Source organism: Amblyraja radiata, chromosome 15 (assembly GCF_010909765.2).
Source record: "Amblyraja radiata isolate CabotCenter1 chromosome 15, sAmbRad1.1.pri, whole genome shotgun sequence".
NCBI lineage: Eukaryota > Metazoa > Chordata > Chondrichthyes > Rajiformes > Rajidae > Amblyraja > Amblyraja radiata.
Genome location: NC_045970.1, coordinates 39,709,948 through 39,728,410, shown reverse-complemented (window position 1 = coordinate 39,728,410; position 18,463 = coordinate 39,709,948). Strand labels below are relative to the sequence as shown.

At 48.9% G+C, this 18,463-nt stretch overlaps 1 protein-coding gene across 2 annotated transcripts in view; it reads left to right on the top strand.

Moving 5' to 3' along the window:
* The first annotated feature begins 7,212 nt into the window (after window positions 1-7,212).
* Window positions 7,213-18,463, top strand: part of loxl4 (lysyl oxidase like 4) — a 55,005-nt gene continuing 43,754 nt past the window's right edge. Inside the window, exons 1-2 of one of the 2 annotated variants that reach the window (XM_033034152.1) lie at window positions 7,213-7,347; window positions 15,249-15,557. In XM_033034152.1, coding sequence (XP_032890043.1) covers window positions 15,269-15,557 — 289 coding nt within the window. In that variant the 5' untranslated portion in view covers window positions 7,213-7,347; window positions 15,249-15,268. Of the gene's footprint in view, window positions 7,348-15,216; window positions 15,558-18,463 lie in introns of both variants that reach the window. The other variant, XM_033034153.1, reaches the window with a different exon arrangement.

The following is an 18,463-nucleotide window of genomic DNA, read 5'->3' as shown; positions in this document are numbered from 1 at the left end:
AAGTCTACCCCACTATTCAATCTTGCTGATCTATTATTCCCCTCTCATCCCCATTCTCCTGCCTTCTCCCCATAACCCCTTGCTTGACACCCTTACTAATCAAGAATCATTAAACTAATCTCCTCAGCCCGCCCGTGATCTATATCCCACGCAAACACCAACTCATATTCCACTTTGGTAGCTGACAACCAACGGGATGAACTTTGAGTTCTCCAATCATAGGCAAGTATCCACCAACACCCCCTCCCTTTACTCCTCCTCTCTTCCCTGAGCCCCTTCACGGTGCTCACCCATTTCTCACCTACGAGTGCTGTCTGTACGGAGTTTGCATGTTTTCCCAGTGACCGTGTGGGTTTCCTCCCACACTCTAAAGACGTACAGGTTTGTAGGTGAATTGGCTTCTCTGTTTACAAGTGAGAGAGGTTGCTCTGTTTACCATGCCTGCTCTTTGGAGACCTGGACATGGTGCTGGAGCAACTCAGTGGGTCCGCGGAGGGAACGGACAGACGCCGTTTCATGTGGAATGCTCATGGAAAGGGTGTTTCCTCCTCTGGCAGCTCATTCCATACATCCACCACCCTCTGTGTAAAAAGGTTCCTCATAAATCTTTCTCTTCTCACCATTCTCGTCCTAGTGTGTAAGGAGTGGATGAGAAAGTGGGATAACATAGAACTAGTGTGAATAAGATCATGGGAGACCCCTTCCACCCCTGCAACGGACTGTTCCAGCTGCTACGGTCAGGCAAACGCCTCCGTTGCCATGCGGTGAAAACGGAGAGGTTGAAAAGAAGCTTCTTCCCAGAGGCCATTAGGACTGTAAACTCCTATCTCACCAGGAACTAACTTTACTGAACCACTCTACTGCTTTTTTTTTTTTAATTGCTGTTTTTTCCCCCATTTCCTTCCGCCCACAATATTTAATATGAAAAAGAATATGTGATTCTGTTGCATTCTGTTTGCAGTTTGTTTGTCTTTTTGCACAAAGTCCGCGAGCATTGCCACTTTTCATTTCACTGCACATCTCGTATGTGTATGTGACGAATAAACTTGACTTGACTTGAATGGGTGATCGTTGGTCAGCACGGACTCAATGGGCCGAAGGGAGTCTGTTTCTTTGCTGTATCTCTATACTCAACTAAACTTACCACTGACTGCCCCAACACTGATTGCTCTATCAACGAGCCTCCAACAGCCCTGCCCAAGTCCACACTACATTGCAGGGATTTGTGGATTTAGCCCAGTCCATCACACGGACCGGACTCCCGACCATCGACTCCAGTTACACTTCACTCTTCCCCAAGAAAGCAGCCGACATAATCAAATACTTGTCCCACCCCGTTCACTCCTTCTTCTCCCCTCTCCCATCCTGCAGGAGGCACAGAAGCTTGAAGGCACGCTCTAAAACAGACTCAGGGACAGCTTCTTCCCCTCTGGTATCAGGCTTCTGAACAGTCCTTCCATAAGCTAGGGTACTGTCTGATTCACCTCTACCCCATTGCTGATATTGGACCTTGTCTCTGGAACTGATGCGCTACAATGCTGAGAACTATATTCTGCACTCTGTGAATTCCCCTGTGATCTATCTATTGTACTTGAGTTTGACTTAATTGCATTCATGTATAGTATTATTTGATTTGATTGGATAGCATGCAAGTAAAAGCTTTTCACCGTACCTCGGTAACCCTAAACCACAAACTAAACCCTTCCTATCCATAACTCTGTCCAAATGTATTTTAAAAATTGTAATTGTTTCCGCTTCAATAACTTCCTCTGGCAGCTCATTCCAGATGGTGGAATAAAACTGCTGAAAGTTACAACTTTACCAGGCTAATATGTTCTACAGAGATACACGGCAAGGAAACTGGCCCACCGAGTCCATACTGATCATCCACCACCCATTCACACTCGTCCCGTTTCGTAGACTTTTACCTTTAGGCTTTAAAGATACAGTGAGGAAACAGGCCCTTTGGCCCACCGAGTCCACACCAACCAGCGATCACCCCGTACACTAGCACTATCCTACACACCAGGGACAATTTACAATTTTACTGAAGCCAACAGACCTGCAAACATATACTCTGAGGATAGATACAAAGTGCTGGATTAACTCAGCGGGTCAGGCAGCATCTCTGGGGAAAGCAAATAGGTGACGTTTCTGGTCGGAACCCTTCTTCAGACTGAGAGTCAGGGGAGAGGGAAACTAGAGGTACAGACCAAATCAGAGCCGGCGGCCATGGCCAAGGAGCCCACAATGGTCCATTGTTGGCTGTGGAGGAGGTGATATAGGAACAATAAAACCAGCAGGATGACTAGGGTGGGGGAGAGATGGACAGAGAGGGAAAGCAAGGGCTATTTGAAATTAGATATCGATATTCATACCGCTGGGTTGCAAGCTGCCCAGACAGAATATGAGGTGATGTTTCTCCAATTTGCGTTTGGCCTCACTCTCACAATGGAGGAGGCTCAGGACAGAAAGGCCAGTGTGGGATTGGGAGGGGGAGTTAAAATGTTTAGCAACCGGGAGATTGAATGGACCAAGGCCAACTAGGCGTGAGTGTTCAGCGACACGATCGCTCGGTCTACGCTTAGTCCCTTGAACCTCCCAACACCCATAGTCAGGATCGAACCCGGGTCTCTGGCGCTGTAAGGCGGCAACTCTGCCGCTGCGCCACTCTGCTGCCTTCAGGGAACCGTGGCATCATGCAGTGACCACAGGGCACTTCCTCGCACTGCCCTGTTTGTTGGGAAACCGCAGGAACCTTTAAATAGAAAATAAACATTAGTTTTCTCTTCCCTTGCCTCAGTGACGTAGGCGGTGGTTATATCACGGGACTAACAACCAGGGCTTAGAATCAACGACCTACAGACATTGCATTTAAATCCCATTTAAATTCTAATTCAAGCAATTAAGTAACTATCAAGATTTTTCTTTCAAATACCAGCCTCAGTAACAGTGCCCAATTATCATCAACACCGGGACTGGGACAATCTCATTCTTACCTGGTGCAGCTTAACGGGCCTGGTCATGCAATGACAATAAATGAATACACAATATATTATCAGTTATTCCAGGTAAACCAGACTAAGGCAGAACACTTTCTAAACTTCTGAAACTTACCGAATAGTGAAAGGCCTGGGTAGAGTGGATGTGGAGAGGATGTTTCAACTGGTGGAAGAGCCTAGGACTAGAGAGCACAGCCACAGAACTAAAGGATTTACCATTAGAATGGAGATTTAGTTTAGTTTAGAGATACATGAGGAGAAATTTATTTAGGCAGACACAAAATGCTGGAGTAACTCAGCGGGTGAGGCAGCATCTCTGGAGAGAAGGAATGGGCGACGTTTTGGGTCGAGACCCTAAAGCCAGACTGAAAATTTCTTTAGTCAGAATGAATCTGTGGAATTCATTGCAACAGACGGTGGTGGAGGACAAGTCATTGGGTATTTTTAAAGTGACAGGTTCTTGATTAGTAAGGGTGCCAAAGGTTACGGAGAGAAGGCAGGAGAATGGGGTTGAGAGGGAAAGGCATGATTGAATGACAGTGCAGACTTGATGGGCCGAATGGCCTAATTCTGCTCCTATAACATGAACTTTCATAGTGCAGAGTCCATGTTCGATCTTAGCTGAGGTAGGGTTGAGGTTGGTATTGTTCAGTGTTCGACAGTCTGGTAGAAGCTGTTCTTGAACCTGGAGGTCAGGGTTTTTATGCTCCTGTACCTTCTACCTGATGGTAGCAGCGAGATGAGAGCGTGGCCGGGGTGGTGTGGGACTTTGATGATGCTGGCTGATGGTGAGAGTAAGAAATGCTGCTGTTGAATTAGCGATTTAAAAGAGTCGATCGATTGTAACGAGTGATAGCAGATCGACTTCTGGGACCAGCGAGCAGTGTGTCGCCTGGCTTGGCAGCCATCTTGACATCCAATAATCCAGGCATCATTCTGGTGAAAGCCTCCACATCACACATAATGGGGTGACCAGAACTGCACGCAATACTCCAAATAAGGCCTGCAAACACTAACATTTCCATTGGCATCCACGTCCCCTGAGAGAAATCTGTGGAATTTTGTTTAGATTCCGTTTACATCACAGTGTATGTGTCAGTGGGTTACCGGCTGTGTTGAGTCAGTAATTCATTCCATGTCCCACCCTGAACTTTCAGCTCCCGAGGGAATGCTGCAGGGGCAATGTATTCACTCAGAGGGTAGTCCATTATCAGGAGTGAGCTGCCAGAGGAAACTCTAGCAGCAGATACAATTTATGACATTTAAAAGACATGTGGACACATGTATGAATAGGAAGGGGAGTGATATGGGCCGAATGACAGCCTTTCCCACAGTGTGGAGCTCCCTCAGAACAAGGAGGGAAGAGACAAAGACTTAAGATTTTTGCCTTCCATCACAGTGAGGAGGTGCCTGGTGAACTCACTGTGGTGGATGTTAAATTTGTGTTTATTGTGTGTTTTGTTATTTTATTATATGTATGACTGCAAGGTAACAACATTTCGTTCAGACCGAAAGGTCTGAATGACAATAAATTTTCCAAGACAGCCCCCCTCCCACCCCCTCACCATCTGCATGGAGCCGTTCCTGCGTCTACTTCGGAGGAGGTTGACCACATGGTTCTATGTGAGCCCGACATGGAGGTGGTCCTCTCGGCCTACGTGCTCCTCGTGGTCACCGACCCAGTCGACCTGCAGAGGATGCGCGAGTGCCAACGAGTCTTCATTACCGCCTCCTCGGCCAGGATCAACTGGGGGAAATGTTCTGGACTCTTGCTGGGTCCCTGGCAGGTGGACTCCCTCCCAGTGGAGATGAGGTATTTCACGTGGAGCACCACGCACCTCCTCTACCTGGGAGTCTACCTGAGTCCCGCTGCGGAGACCTGGCCGGCAAACTGGCAGGAGCTGGAGACGAAAGTCGTTTCCCGGCTAGGGCTCTGGTCTGGTCTCTTATTCACTCAGAGGGTGGTGGGTATATGGAACGAGCTGCCTGAGGAGGTAGTTGAAGCAGGTACAATAACAGCATTTAAAAGACACTTGGAGAGGTACATGGATGGGAGAGGTTTAAGAGAGAGATATGGGTCAAACACGAGCTGGTGGGGCTGGTGTAGATGGGGCATCTTGGTCGGCATTGGGCTGAACAGCCTGTTTCCATACTTTGTGACTATGAGTCCATGAGATCATAGGTTTAAGGTGAGAGTTGTAACCTTTTCACTCAGAGGGTGCCTAGAACGCGCTGCCAGGGGTGGTGGTGGAGGCAGATACGATCGTGGCGCTGAAGGGACATTCGGATAGACACATGGATATCCTGAGAATGGAGGGATGTGGAGCATGTACAGGCAGAGGAGATTAGTTTAAGTTGGCATTGTGTTTGGCACAGACATTGTGGGCTGAAGGGCCTGTTCCTGTGCTGTACTGTTCTATGTTCTTTGATCAGGACACCGTTGAAAGCATTGGATGCAACAAAGGCTCTAGGAGATGTCAACCTGCTCGCTGCAGTACTGAAGACCTGCCCTTCAGAGCCAGCCACAACTCAATGATTCAATGGTCAATGATCCAATGGTCAATGGTACGATGATGCATTAATTCAATGATTCAATGGTTCAACAGTGTAATGCTCAATTGTTCAATGTTTAATGGTTCAATGATGCGATGGTTCATGTGCTCAAAGGTGCAAACACTTGTTCAATGGTCCAATGGTATCAATCAAAGATCCTATAGCGGAGTATGGATGGTACTTTATTGACACATGTACCTCGGTACAGTGAAAATCCTTTTTTTTGCATACAGTTCAGTAAACATCTTACTATGCATAGGCACAATCATACTTAAGTACAAGAGTGCAGGAAGGATAGATTACAGAAGTGTCGAACTTGTGTAAGGACTCTGTAAGGTCAATTGTGTAAGGTCAATTTCCGGTGCCATCTTGTACACTTAAAGTTCAGAGTTGTTATAAAACAAATGTAGACAGAGTCTTGACTTGGCCATAAAGGCCTGTTGTCCTAGCGACGGCACTGGGCCAGAGTCGCCAGGTGATGTTGTCCATGTCCTCCATCGCCTGAGGTCAGGATCGAACCCGGGTCTCTGGCATCGTGAGGGAGCAACTCTACCGCTGCGCCACTGTGCCGCCCACAACTTCAAGTTCACATTTTGTTGTCTCTGTACCAATTGGTACAGCGAGGTTTGGGTCGCCACACAGCCATGCAAATAAAAATAACATAACACTTAGATAGAATTTAACATGAGCATAGCCACACAGCGGAATCAACCTTTCCCACTGTGAGGGAAGGCAATAAAAGTTCAGTCATCTGCCTCTATGTTCACCCGTGGTCGGGGCCCATTGCATCCAGCCCAGATTACAATCTAAACTCATGCATGAATCTATGAGGTCGTACAATGGGGAAGGAAAGAGATGCAGCATATAGTGTTACCACAACAGAGTATGTCTAGACACCAAGAACGGGTGCAGAGGTTTCACAGTTGTCTTTTTGTACACATTTTTTATCCCAAGAAAGCTCATTTTTGAATTATAAAAAAAAGACTGGGCTGGTGGGAGATGGTGGAGAAATGTGTGAACACGTGGGTTAGGGGTGAGGGTGGGGGAAAGAGGCGACATTGTTCTCTCCCTCTCTCTACCTCGCCCCCTTCCGTCTATCTCCTTCTCCATCTCCCTATATCTCTCTCCCTCTCACACATCCCATACATACACACACCCCTACACACACACACACACACACCCCTACACACATACACACACACCCTCCTTTACACAAATCACACACCGACATACACACCCCTGCACACACACGCCTACGCACACACACCCTACAGACACGCACACCCCTACACACACCTACACAATTGTCACCCTGACACTACACCCGCTGTGCACACGTGCCCACAGTGAATGCTCACACTCTCCCCGTGTTCACACTCTCACCTTGACTGAGAACTCACCCCTTCTCCTGCCCACCCGACCCCAAAGGTCGCCTCTCCCCATCCATGTTCTCCACAGATACTGCCCGGCCCGCTGAGTTACTCCAGCACTCTGTGTCTCATCCCCTCTCCCACTGAACCTCTTCACAACTCTCTCTCTCTCTCTCTCACACACACACACACACACATTGAATAGTTTCCTCTTAATTTAGTTGCTCCGGGAGTAAGGGGAGGGAGGGGGTGCAGAGAGAGAGAGAGAGAGAGGGGAGGGTGGAGTATCACGGGGCGGCTATATAAACTCAGGGCTCGACCTGACTGCGAGCAGTGAGTGTGAGTCGCTGTGTGACAGATCTCTCCCGGCATCTAAACCATCTCTCTGATTCTGCTCGCTGATTCTCTCGGGTCAACTTCACGTAAGTACCGTTAGCGTCCCAGCTCGCTTGCAAAAGTCTTTGTACAGACGCGGTCTGCATCAGTTTAGACTGCGGACTATGCGAGCCTTTGTCTCTAAACCTGGCCTGGCCACCGTCTCCCCCTCGCTGTCCCGGGAGAAGATTTGAAACATTTACACGACTTTGCAAACTTTTCTCGCAGCTTAGTTATTACCCGGTGAGTTCCGACTTCACTGTTCGCTCTCTCTGTGTGTGTGTGTGTGTGTGTGTGTGTGTGTGTGTGTGTGTGTGTGTGTGAGAGAGTGTGAGTGAGTGTGTGTGTGTGTGTGTGAGTGTGAGTGTGTGAGTGTGTGTGAGTGTGAGTGTGTGAGTGAGAGTGTGAGAGTGAGAGTGTGAGAGTGAGAGTGTGAGAGTGTGAGAGTGTGAGAGTGTGAGTGTGTGAGTGTGTGACCGCTACTCTTACAAAGCACCCTCTCTTTCTCCAATCATTCCCACTCCGTTCCCCCTCTCTCCTCCACACACTCACTCCTTTCACATCTCCCCCCCCCCCCCCCCCATTTCTTCGCTCTCTCTCCACATTCACTCTCTCGCCCTTCTCTCCTTTTCACGTTCGCTCTTTCTCCCCTATCTCTTTATCTCTCCCCGATATCCACGGACATTTCTTCCCTGTTTCTCTCCTATTCTGTCCTCCATTCATACATCCTTTCCCCTCCCCTCTCCCTCTCTACATTCACTTCTTCTCCCGTCTCTCCCTTTCACGTTCATTCTTTCCTCCTATATCGTTATCTCCCTCCCTTTTCCACGGGAATTTCTTCCCCCGCTTCTCTCCTTTCTTTCTTTCTTTCTTTCTCTCTCCCTCTCTCTTTTTCTCCCATTGCTCTGTCCAAACTCCCCCTGTTGTCTGTGACAGAATCTCGGGAGAACCCCTCTCCCCTCCCCTCCTGTGCCCCCAGTTCATCCCTCGCTGCCGTGGGTCTGTCGAGAGAACGCTCGCTCCCCACCCCTTCACTACCGCCTGAACAAGTTCCCGCACCAGCCCAGACCCCTCTCTCTCATCCTTGGACCTCGGGGACAACTTCACTTGAACCGAGGTATAGTGATCCCTCCGAGGGTCACCGAGCTCTACTGACCCTTCGGCCCACCTTGTCCATGCCGACCAAGTTGGCATTCTGGGCTAGTCCCACTTGCCTGCATTTGGCCCATTTCCCTCAAAACCTTGTTTCTCCACATATCTGTCCAAATGTATTTAAACAATCCTAATTGTATCCGCTTCTGTAGCTCCCTCTGGCAACTTGTTGCAGATACGTGCCACCCTCCGAGTGAAACAGTTGCCCCTGAAGTTCCTCTTAAATCTCTCCCCTCTTGTCTTAAGCCTGTGTCCTCTAGTTTTAGAATCCTCTACCTTGGGGAAAAGACTGTGAGCATTCACTTTATCCATGCAGCGTGGCGCCTCAGACCCGGGTTCGATCCTGACTACGTGCAGTCTGTACGGAGTTTAAACGCTCGCCCAGTGATAGCTTGGGTTTCCTCTAGGGTGCTCCGGTTTCCTCCCACATCCCAAAGATGTACAGGTTTGTAGGTTATTTGCCTCTAGTGCGTAGAATGGAACCAGACTTTAGAGACAGCGCAGATACAGGCGCTTCGGCCCATCGAGTCCGTGCCGACCAGCGATCACCCCGTACACTGGCACTATCCTGCACACGAGGGACAATTTACAATTTTACTGAAGCCAATTAACCTACAAACCTGCACGTCTTTGGAGTGTGGGAGGAAACCGGAGCACCCGGAGAAAACCCACGCGGTCACAGGGAGGAACGGACAAACTCCGCACAGACAGCACCCGTAGTCAGGATCAAGAGCGGGTCTCCGGTGCTGTGATGCGGCAACTACCGCTGCGCCACTGAGCCGCCCGCTAATGAGCCGGTGATCGATGGTCGGCACGGACTCGGTGGGCCGAACGGCCTGTTTCCATGCTGTATCTCTACATCAAGTGAGGCATCGACATGCTGGGGCAATGTTGCCGGGCTGCTGCTGCAGGGAATGCCTGGTCACAGGGAGGCTGTAGATTTGTGCCAAGCAGTGGGGCACTGATGCCCAGCTAATGGTCCTGCCTTTGAGGAATATCCTTCGAGAGCTGGCGCGGTGCCGACCAGACTCTGACAGGGTTTGCGCATTTGCTTGTGGCATTCCTAAAAAGGTGCTGTTGTGGGAAATTAATTAAACATCTTTAACCGAGAATGAATCCGCCCTCAGACTTAACCCACTGTCCCTTGTGCAGGAAGTAAACAAACCTTTCTGAGTGATAAACGAGGAACTGCAGGTGCTGGTTTACAAAAGAAAAAGACACCAAGTGCTGGAGAAACTCAGCGGGCCAGGCAGCATCTCTGGAGAATATGAAAGAAGGGTTCTGACCCGAAACGTCACCAATCCAAGTTCACAAATCATGGGAGTAGAAGTAGGCCATTCGGCCCGTCGAGTCTACTCCGCAGTTCAATCATGGCTGATCTCTGCATCCTAATCCCATTTTCCTGCCTTCTCCCCATAACCCCTGACACCCGTTCTAATCAAGAATTTGTCTATCTCTGCCTTAAAAATATCCATGTTATTGTCCTAGTCGTACAGTGTGGCACAACTTGCCGACTCCGACCAACATGTCCCATCTACACTAGTCCCAACTGTCTGTGTTTGGCCTATATCTCTCCAAAACTGTCCTATCCATGTACCTGCCTAAATGTTTCTTAAACCTGCCTCAACTACCTCCTCCGGTAGCTCGTTCCATACACCTACCACCCTTTGTGTAAAAAAAAAGTTAACCATCAGGTTCCTATTAAATCTTCCCCCCCCCCCCCCCCCCACCTTAAGCCTATGTCCTTTGGTTCTCGATTCCTCCACTCTGGGTAAGAGACTTTGTGCATTTCTGAAGTCTGAAGAAGGGTTTTGGCCCGAAACTTTGCCTATTTCCTTCGCTCCATTGATGCTGCTGCACCCGCTGAGTTTCTCCAGCATTTTTGTGTACCTTCGATTTTCCAGCATCTGCAGTTCCTTCTTAAACACATTGTGCATTTATCTGATCTATTCCTCTCATGATTTTATATACCTCTATTATAGACAGACAATAGGTGCAGGAGTAGGCCATTCGGCCCGAGCCAACACCGCCATTCAATGTGATCATGGCTGATCATCCCCAATCAGTCCCCTGTTCCTGCCTTCTCTCCATATCCCCTGACTCCGCTATCTTTAAGAGCCCTGTCTAGCTCTCCCTTGAAAGTATCCAGAGAACCGGCCTCCATCGCCCTCTGAGGCAGAGAATTCCACACTCACAACTCTCTAGATAGCATACCTCTAGATTCAGGGACAGTTTCTTCCCAGCTGTTATCAGGCAACTGAATCATCCTACCACAACCAGACAGCAGTGCTGAACTACTATCTACTTCATCGGTGACCCTTGAACTATCCTTGATCGCACTTAGTTGGTTTTACCTTGCACTAAACATTATTACTTTATCGTGTATCTGCACACTGTAATGGCTCGATTGTAATCATGTCAGCAACAAAAGCTTTTCACCGTACCCCGGTACACGTGGCAATAAACTAAACTGAACTGAACTGAACATTTAAGATATCTATTGAATTCCGTCTAGAATGTTCATCCCCTACAATGTCCTCTGCGTTAGAGGTTTACAAGAACTCTTTGTATGAAGAATTTCTCCATCTTACTCTGCAATAACTTCCCATTTCCTGTAACTCCAGCTGTAATTCTGAATTCCAAGTAGAATCTTTTAGTTTTCATTTAGTTTTAGAGATACAGTCCCTTCGGCCCACCGAGTCTGCACCGACCAGCGATCCCCGCATATTAACGCCATCCTACACACACTAGGGACAATTTACACTTATACCAAGTCAATTAACCAACATACCTGTACATCTTTGGAGTGTGGGAGGAAAGCGACGATCTCAGAGAAAACCCACACGGTCAGGGGGAGATCGTACAAACTCCGTACAGACAGCACCCGTAAATGGGATTGAACCCGGCTCTACGGCACTGTAAGCACGGTAAGGCAGCAACTCTACCACTGTGCCACCCTAGTGATTAAAAAGGCAGATACTAGTAGATAATAATAATAATAATAATACATTTTATTTATGGGCGCCTTTCAAGAGTCTCAAGGACACCTTACAAAAATTTTGCAGGTAGAGGAAAAACATGTAAGGGGAAATAAATAAATAGTAGAGACATGACTAGTACACAAAGTAAAGACAGAATTCAATACAAAACACAAAAATAAGGCAATTATTGCACAGATGAAAAGGGAGGGGGACGTGGGGCTAAGGATAGGCAGAGGTGAAGAGATGGGTCTTGAGGCGGGACTGGAAGATGGTGAGGGACGGAATTGCGGATCAGTTGGGAATTGCGGATCAGTTCCAGAGCCTGGGAGCTGCCCTGGAGAAGGCTCTGTCCCCAAAACTGCGGAGATAGACACAAAACGTTATAAGAGCACCCCTCATCCTCCTGCGCTCCAAGGAATTTGGATCTCAATAGATGCTGCCTGACCTACTGAGTTACTCTGTGGGTGGCACAGTGGCGTAGTGGCAGAGCTACTGCCCTACAGCACCAGAGACCCGGGTTTGATTCTGACTACGGGTGCTTGTCTGTACGGAGTTTGTACATTCTACCCGGGACCTGCGTGGGTTTTCTCCGAGATCTTCGGTTTCCTCCCACACTCCAAAGACGTAGAGGTTTGTAGGTTAATTGGCTTGCTATAAAATGTCAAATTGTCCCTAGTGTGTGTAGGGTAGTGTTAATGGGATCGCTGGTCGGCGTGGACTCGGTGGGTGGGTGGGCACTGTAGCTCTAAACCAAACGAAACCTACTCCAGCACTCTGTGTCAATACCTTTTGGATTGTCACGTGCTGAACGCAATGTATTCTGAAGAAGGAAATTATTCCAATGTTGATTAATTGTCTAAAGGCTTGTCACGAAAGCCTGGGCTATGGGGAGAGGTTGGGTAGGCTAGGACTTTATTTTTTGGAGCGCAGGAGGCTGAAGAGTGATCTTATAGAGGTGGATAAAATTATGAGGGGAATAGACAGGGTGAATGCACAGAGCCTTTGACCCAGAGTAGGGGAATCAATAACCAGAGGATCGAGGTTTAAGGTGAGGCGGGGGGGGGGGGGGGGGGGGGGGGGGGGAGGGGAAGATTTAATAGGAGTAGGGGCAACTATTTCACTAGGCGGTTGGTGGGTGCATGAAATGAGTTGCAAGAGGATCGTAACAACCTTTAAAAGATACTAGGGCAAGGGATCTAGGAGAGGACATCTTATAGAAACATATAAAATTCTTATGGGATTGGATAGGCTAGATGCAGGAAAAATGTCCCCCATGTTGGGGGAGTCCAGAACCAGGGATCACAGTTTAAGAATAAGTGGTAGGCCATTTAGGACTGAGATGAGGAAAAAGTTTTCGCCCAGAGAGTTGTGAATCTGTGGAATTCTCTGCCACAGAAGGCAGTGGAGGCCAATTCACTGGATGTATTCAAGGGAGCGTTAGATTTAGCTCTTGGGGCTAACAGAATCAATGGGGGAAAAGCAGGAACGGGGAACTGATCAGCTGTAATGATCAGCTATAATCATATTGCCTCAAAGGGCCGAATGGTCTACTCCGGCACCTATTTTCTATGTTTCTATGACGAGGTACATGAATAGGAAATGGTTAGATTGATAAGGGGCCAGACGCGGGCAAGTGGGACTAGCTTAGATGCGGCATCTAGGTTGGTATGGATGAGTTGGGCCGAAGGGTCCGTTGCTGGAATGTTTCACAATGACGAGTCTAACTGAGTTTTAGATTCTGCAGTCAGTCATTTGCGACACAGCAGGCCAGACATTTGACTCATTGTCTCCAGGCTAAAGAACTATTGTTTATTTTTGCTATCCAGCTCTCAGCCATAGATTTATAGACTGACATAGAATGGAAACAGGCTGGTTGGCTTATTATTGTCGTGTGTGCAGTGAAAACCTTGTTTGAGAACCTCCATTTAGATCATTATTGTGTACAATTAAAGCCACACACTGGTGAATCTGTGGAATTCATTGCCACAGACGGCTGTGGAGGCCGTCAATGGATATTTTTAAGGTAGAGATTGACAGATTCTTGATTAGTACGGGTGTCAGGGGTTACGGGGAGAAGGCAGGAGCATGGGGTTGAGAGGGAACGATCGACCAGCCATGATAGAATGGCGGAGCAGACTCGATGGGCCGAATGGCCTAATTCTGCTCCTGGAATTTATGTATACGCAACCACAACAGGTAGTGCAAAGGGAAAAATACAAGAGTGCAGAATATAGTGCGCAGGGGAGACCTGAGAGAATTACATTACATTATGAGGCGAATGGATAGATGGGGGAGATGGTCAGAGCCTTTATCCTAGGGTGTGAATATCAAAGATGAGACAGTACAGGAAGGGACACAGTCTAATGGAGTTGTGCAGTGAGTGTGGTGAGTTGCTGGAACGTGCTGCCGAGGGTGATGGTGAGGGCAGGTACGGTAGTGGAGTTTATGAGGCTTTGAGGTAGTCACACTGATATGCAGGGAATGGTGGGATAGGCATCACATACAGACAAAGGAGATGAGTTTAACTTGGCATCATGTTGGGCACATACACTGCGGGCCGAAGGGCCTGTTCCCGTCATGTATGGCCCCATGACTAACACCACCGAACATAGAACATAGTACAAACAGTACAGCACAGGGACAGGCCCTTCAGCCCACAATGTCTGTGCTGTACATGATGCCACGTTAAATTAATCTCCGCTGCCTGCACATGATCCATATTCCTCCATTCCCTGCATATCCACGTGCCTATATAAAAGCCTCTTAAACACCATTGTTGTATCGGCCTCCACCACCACCACCACCACTGGCAGCGGGTTCCAGAGATGCTGCCTGACACGCACTCCAGTACTTCGTATATTTTTCTGTAAACTAGCACCTGCAGTTCTTTAAGCCTTCGACATAAACATTAGACATACAGCGTGGAAACATGCCCTTCGGCCCACCGAGTCCGTGCTGACCAGCAATCGCCCCTGTACGCTAGCACTAGGGACAATTTTACAATTTACAAAAGCCAACTGACCTCCGAACCTGCACGTCTTTGGGACGTGGGAGGAAACCGGAGCACCCAGAGAAAACCCACACGGTCATGGAGAGAATGTACAAACTCCGTATAGGCAGCACACGTAGTCGGGATCGAACCTGGGTCTATGGTGCTGTAAGGCAGCAACTCTACTGCTGTGCCACCGTGCACCAACATGGATTGGTGATGTTACTCTAGTCTGAAGAAGGGTCTTGTCCCCAAAACGTCGCCTGCTGCCTGACCCGCTGAATTACTCTGTTTTTATCTGTAACCCAACGTCTGATGTTCCTCGTCTCCTCCGTCACGTTGAGCAAGTTAGATATAGCTCTCGGGGCTAACGGAATCAAGGGATATGGGAGAAAAAGCAGGAACAGGGTAATAATAATAATAATAATAAATTTTATTTAATGGGCGCCTTTCAGACATCTCAAGGACACCTTACATAGTAATCGGAATAAAAACATATAATCGGAATATAACAAGTAATAAAGACATCACAGAGACACAAATTAAAAACAGAATTCAATCCAAAAACAGAAAATCAAAAACACAGTGTGAAGAGAGAGCAGCGGCAGCCAAAGCGCGCCAGCGTCCACTCTCTCTTCACGGCAGCCATCTTGGACACAGACCTACAGGACTACAATTAGACAAAAAAAAATCATCCCCCCACAGTGTATAGCACTGTCGGAGGAAGGCAGCGGGTCGAAGGGCCCAATGGGTCCTACTCCAGGACCGGCTTTCTATGTTTCTATGTCCTGTAGTCCGCTGACGTTGGCAGCTTCTGCCGTTGCAGGTGGGGAACGACTGGCCGAGATGCAGGTGCTGCTGCTGCGTCTGGCTGCCACGCTGCTCCTGTGCAGCTGGCCGGTGCCCTGCCGCGGCACGGCGGCGCCAGGGACGGATGCCGGGGCGGTGATGATACGGCTGGCCGGGGAGAAGAGGACGCACCACGAGGGGAGGGTGGAGATCTTCTACCAGGGGGCCTGGGGCACCGTGTGCGACGACGACTTCAACATCCACAGCGCCACCGTCATCTGCAAGCAACTGGGCTACGAGGGCGCGTTAAACTGGGCGCACAGCGCCAAGTACGGGCAGGGGACTGGTAAGTGTGGGCATCGTACGGGCAGGGGACAGGTAACGCTGTGGGCATCGTATGGGCAGGAGACAGGTAACGCTGTGGGTATCGTATGGGCAGGAGACAGGTAACGCTGTGGGTCTCACAGGTAACACTGGGCATTGTATGGGCAAAGGGGGAAGCCTCTCCAGACCATCACTGCAAGTAGGGGATGGAGTGTGGATGGTGAGGTGGAGGGGAAGCTATGGGGAGAGTGAACTGGAAGGGCTGGTGGGGGGAGGGGGGTGATGGGGATAGAGGGTGAATGGGAATGAGCGGGGAGGGGAGTGGATGTGGAGGGGATGTAGGGGCCAGGGAGTGATGGTCATAGAGTTAACAAGTCATAGAGTCATAAAGTACGAAAACAGGCCCTTCGGCCCGTCTCGTTTATGCTGACCAAGAGGATAAGTAGGAATTATTGATGCTGGTTTACTCTGAAGGTAGACACCAAGTGTTGGAGTAACTCAGTGGTCCAGGCAACATCTCTGGAGAACATGGATGGGTGAGGTTTCGGGTCGGGGCCCTTCTTCAGACTCGTGTCTATGCCGACCAAAATGTAGAACCATGACAAATGTGTGGCTGAAGTCCATCCAGCCAACATCTACAGCTTTGCCCTCATCAACCTTTGTGGTTCCCTCTTCAAAAAAACTCAATTAGATCTGTAAATATGTAAATGCTGGAATCTTGGACAAAAAAGCAAACGGCTGGTGCAATTGGAAGAGAGGGTCGGTCAGCATCCGTGGTGGAGGAAGCATTGTCTGTCAATTTCCCTCCACAGATGCTGCCCGACCCGCTGAGTTCCTCCAGCACTTTGCGTTTTGCTTGACCTCCAATGAACCTGACAAATCCACACCATATAAGGTGGAGGAATGCTAAGGTTTACAGCTCTTTGAGTAATGCAACTTTTCCTTATCACAGTTCAGTTCATTATCTACAGACGTGGGCCCCAAGTCACTCCGAACCTGCCTCTTCAAGCCCAGCTTTGCTCACCTCTTTCCAGCGCTGGGGAGCTTAAGCTGGTTCTCACAGCTCGTAGCACAACCAACCTCTCTGGTCAATCTCTGCTAAACCCACTACAATGCATGCCCCCAAATTTGCTCAGGTCTCCACTCAGCCACAGGTAATTCATAAGGTCATCAGTGACAGCAGCAGAATGAGGCCATTCGGCCCATCGTCTACTCCGCCATTCAATCATGGCTGATCTATCTCGCCTTCCTAACCCCATTCTCCTGCCTTCTCCCCATAACCCCTGACACCCTGTACAAATCAAGAATCTATCTATCTTGGCCTTAAAAATATCCATTGACGGGCTCCACAGGCAAAGAATTTCACAGATTCACTGACTAAAGAGATTCCTCCATCTCCTTCCGAAAGGAATGTCCTTTATTTCTGAGGTTGTGCTCTCTGGTCCTAGACTCGCTCACTCACGGAGATATCCTCTCCACATCCACTCTATCCAGGCCTCACCAGGACACCCGTGAAGAAAGTTCCTGAGCCGAAACGTCACCTATCCATGAGAAAGATGGGGCCCAAGCCCAGACAACACTCTGCGTGATGGACCCAGATCGGCAATCACTCATTATAAACGCTCCACTCCATCCGTACACTGTGGACGGCTCGTGTAATCGTGTATAGTCTTTCCGCTGACTGGTTAGCGTGCAACAAAAAGGCTTTTCACTCTACCTCGATGAACATGACCACAGACCAAACTAAAACTAAAGCCATGTTCTCCGGAGATGCTGCCTGACCCACTGAGTTTAGTTTTTTAGTTTATAGAAACAGCGTGGAAACAGGCCCTTCGGCCCATCGGGTCCGCGCCGACCAACGATCCCTGCACATTAACACTATCCTACACCCACTAGGGACAATTTTTACATTTACCAAGCCAATTGACTTACAAACCTGTACGTCTTTGGAATGTGGGAGGAAACCGAAGATCTCGGAGGAAACCCACGCAGGTCACGGGGAGAACGTGCAAACTCCGTACAGACAGCATCCGTAATTGGGATTGAACCCGGGTCTCCGGTGCTACATCCACTGTAAGGGAGCAGCTCTAACGCTGAGCCACCGCGACTGCCCTTACTCCAGCACACAGAGGCATTTCTTCTCATCCCTACCATACACAGCTCTGCGGTGCAGCGGGTAGAGCTGCTGCCTCACAGTGCCGGGGACCTGTCTACAGACATTGTCACTGTCATATATACACCGTAGCATGTGGCTCCCTAGTGCAGTCGCAGACCTGAGTCTGATTCAACTCTTCAGAGCCTGGCTAGTCCACCTGCCTGGGGTGTGAAGGATCTGGTCAGAATGTCCTCTTCATTGGTTTGATCACTGGTGATCTTTTAGTTTAGTTTATTGTCACGTGTACCGAGGTACATTGAAAAGCTTTTTTGTTGCCTGCTAACCAGTCAGCGGAAAGACTACACGTGATTACAATCGAGCCATCCGCAGTGTACAGATACAGGATAAAGGGAATAATGTTTAGTGCATGGTAAAGTCCGATTGAAGATAGTCCGAGGGTCTACGAGGGTGGCACGGTGGAGCAGTGGTAGAGTTACTGCCTTACAGCACTTGCAGTGCTTGCAGTGCCACACACCTGGGTTCGATCCCGACTCCGGGTGCTGTCTGTACGGAGTTTGCACGTTCTCCCCGTGACCACGTGGGTTTTCTCCAAGATATTCGGTTTCCTCCCACACTCCAAAGACGTCCAGGTTTGTAGGTTACTTGGTTTGGTATAAATGTAAAATGTAAAATTGTCCCTGGTGTGTGTAGGATCGTGTTAATGTAGGGGGGTTCACTGGTTGGTACGGATTCGGTGGGCTGAGACGGCCTGTTTCCCCGCTGTATCTCTAAACCAAACTGAACAATAAGATAGATGGGAGGTCAGCAACCCG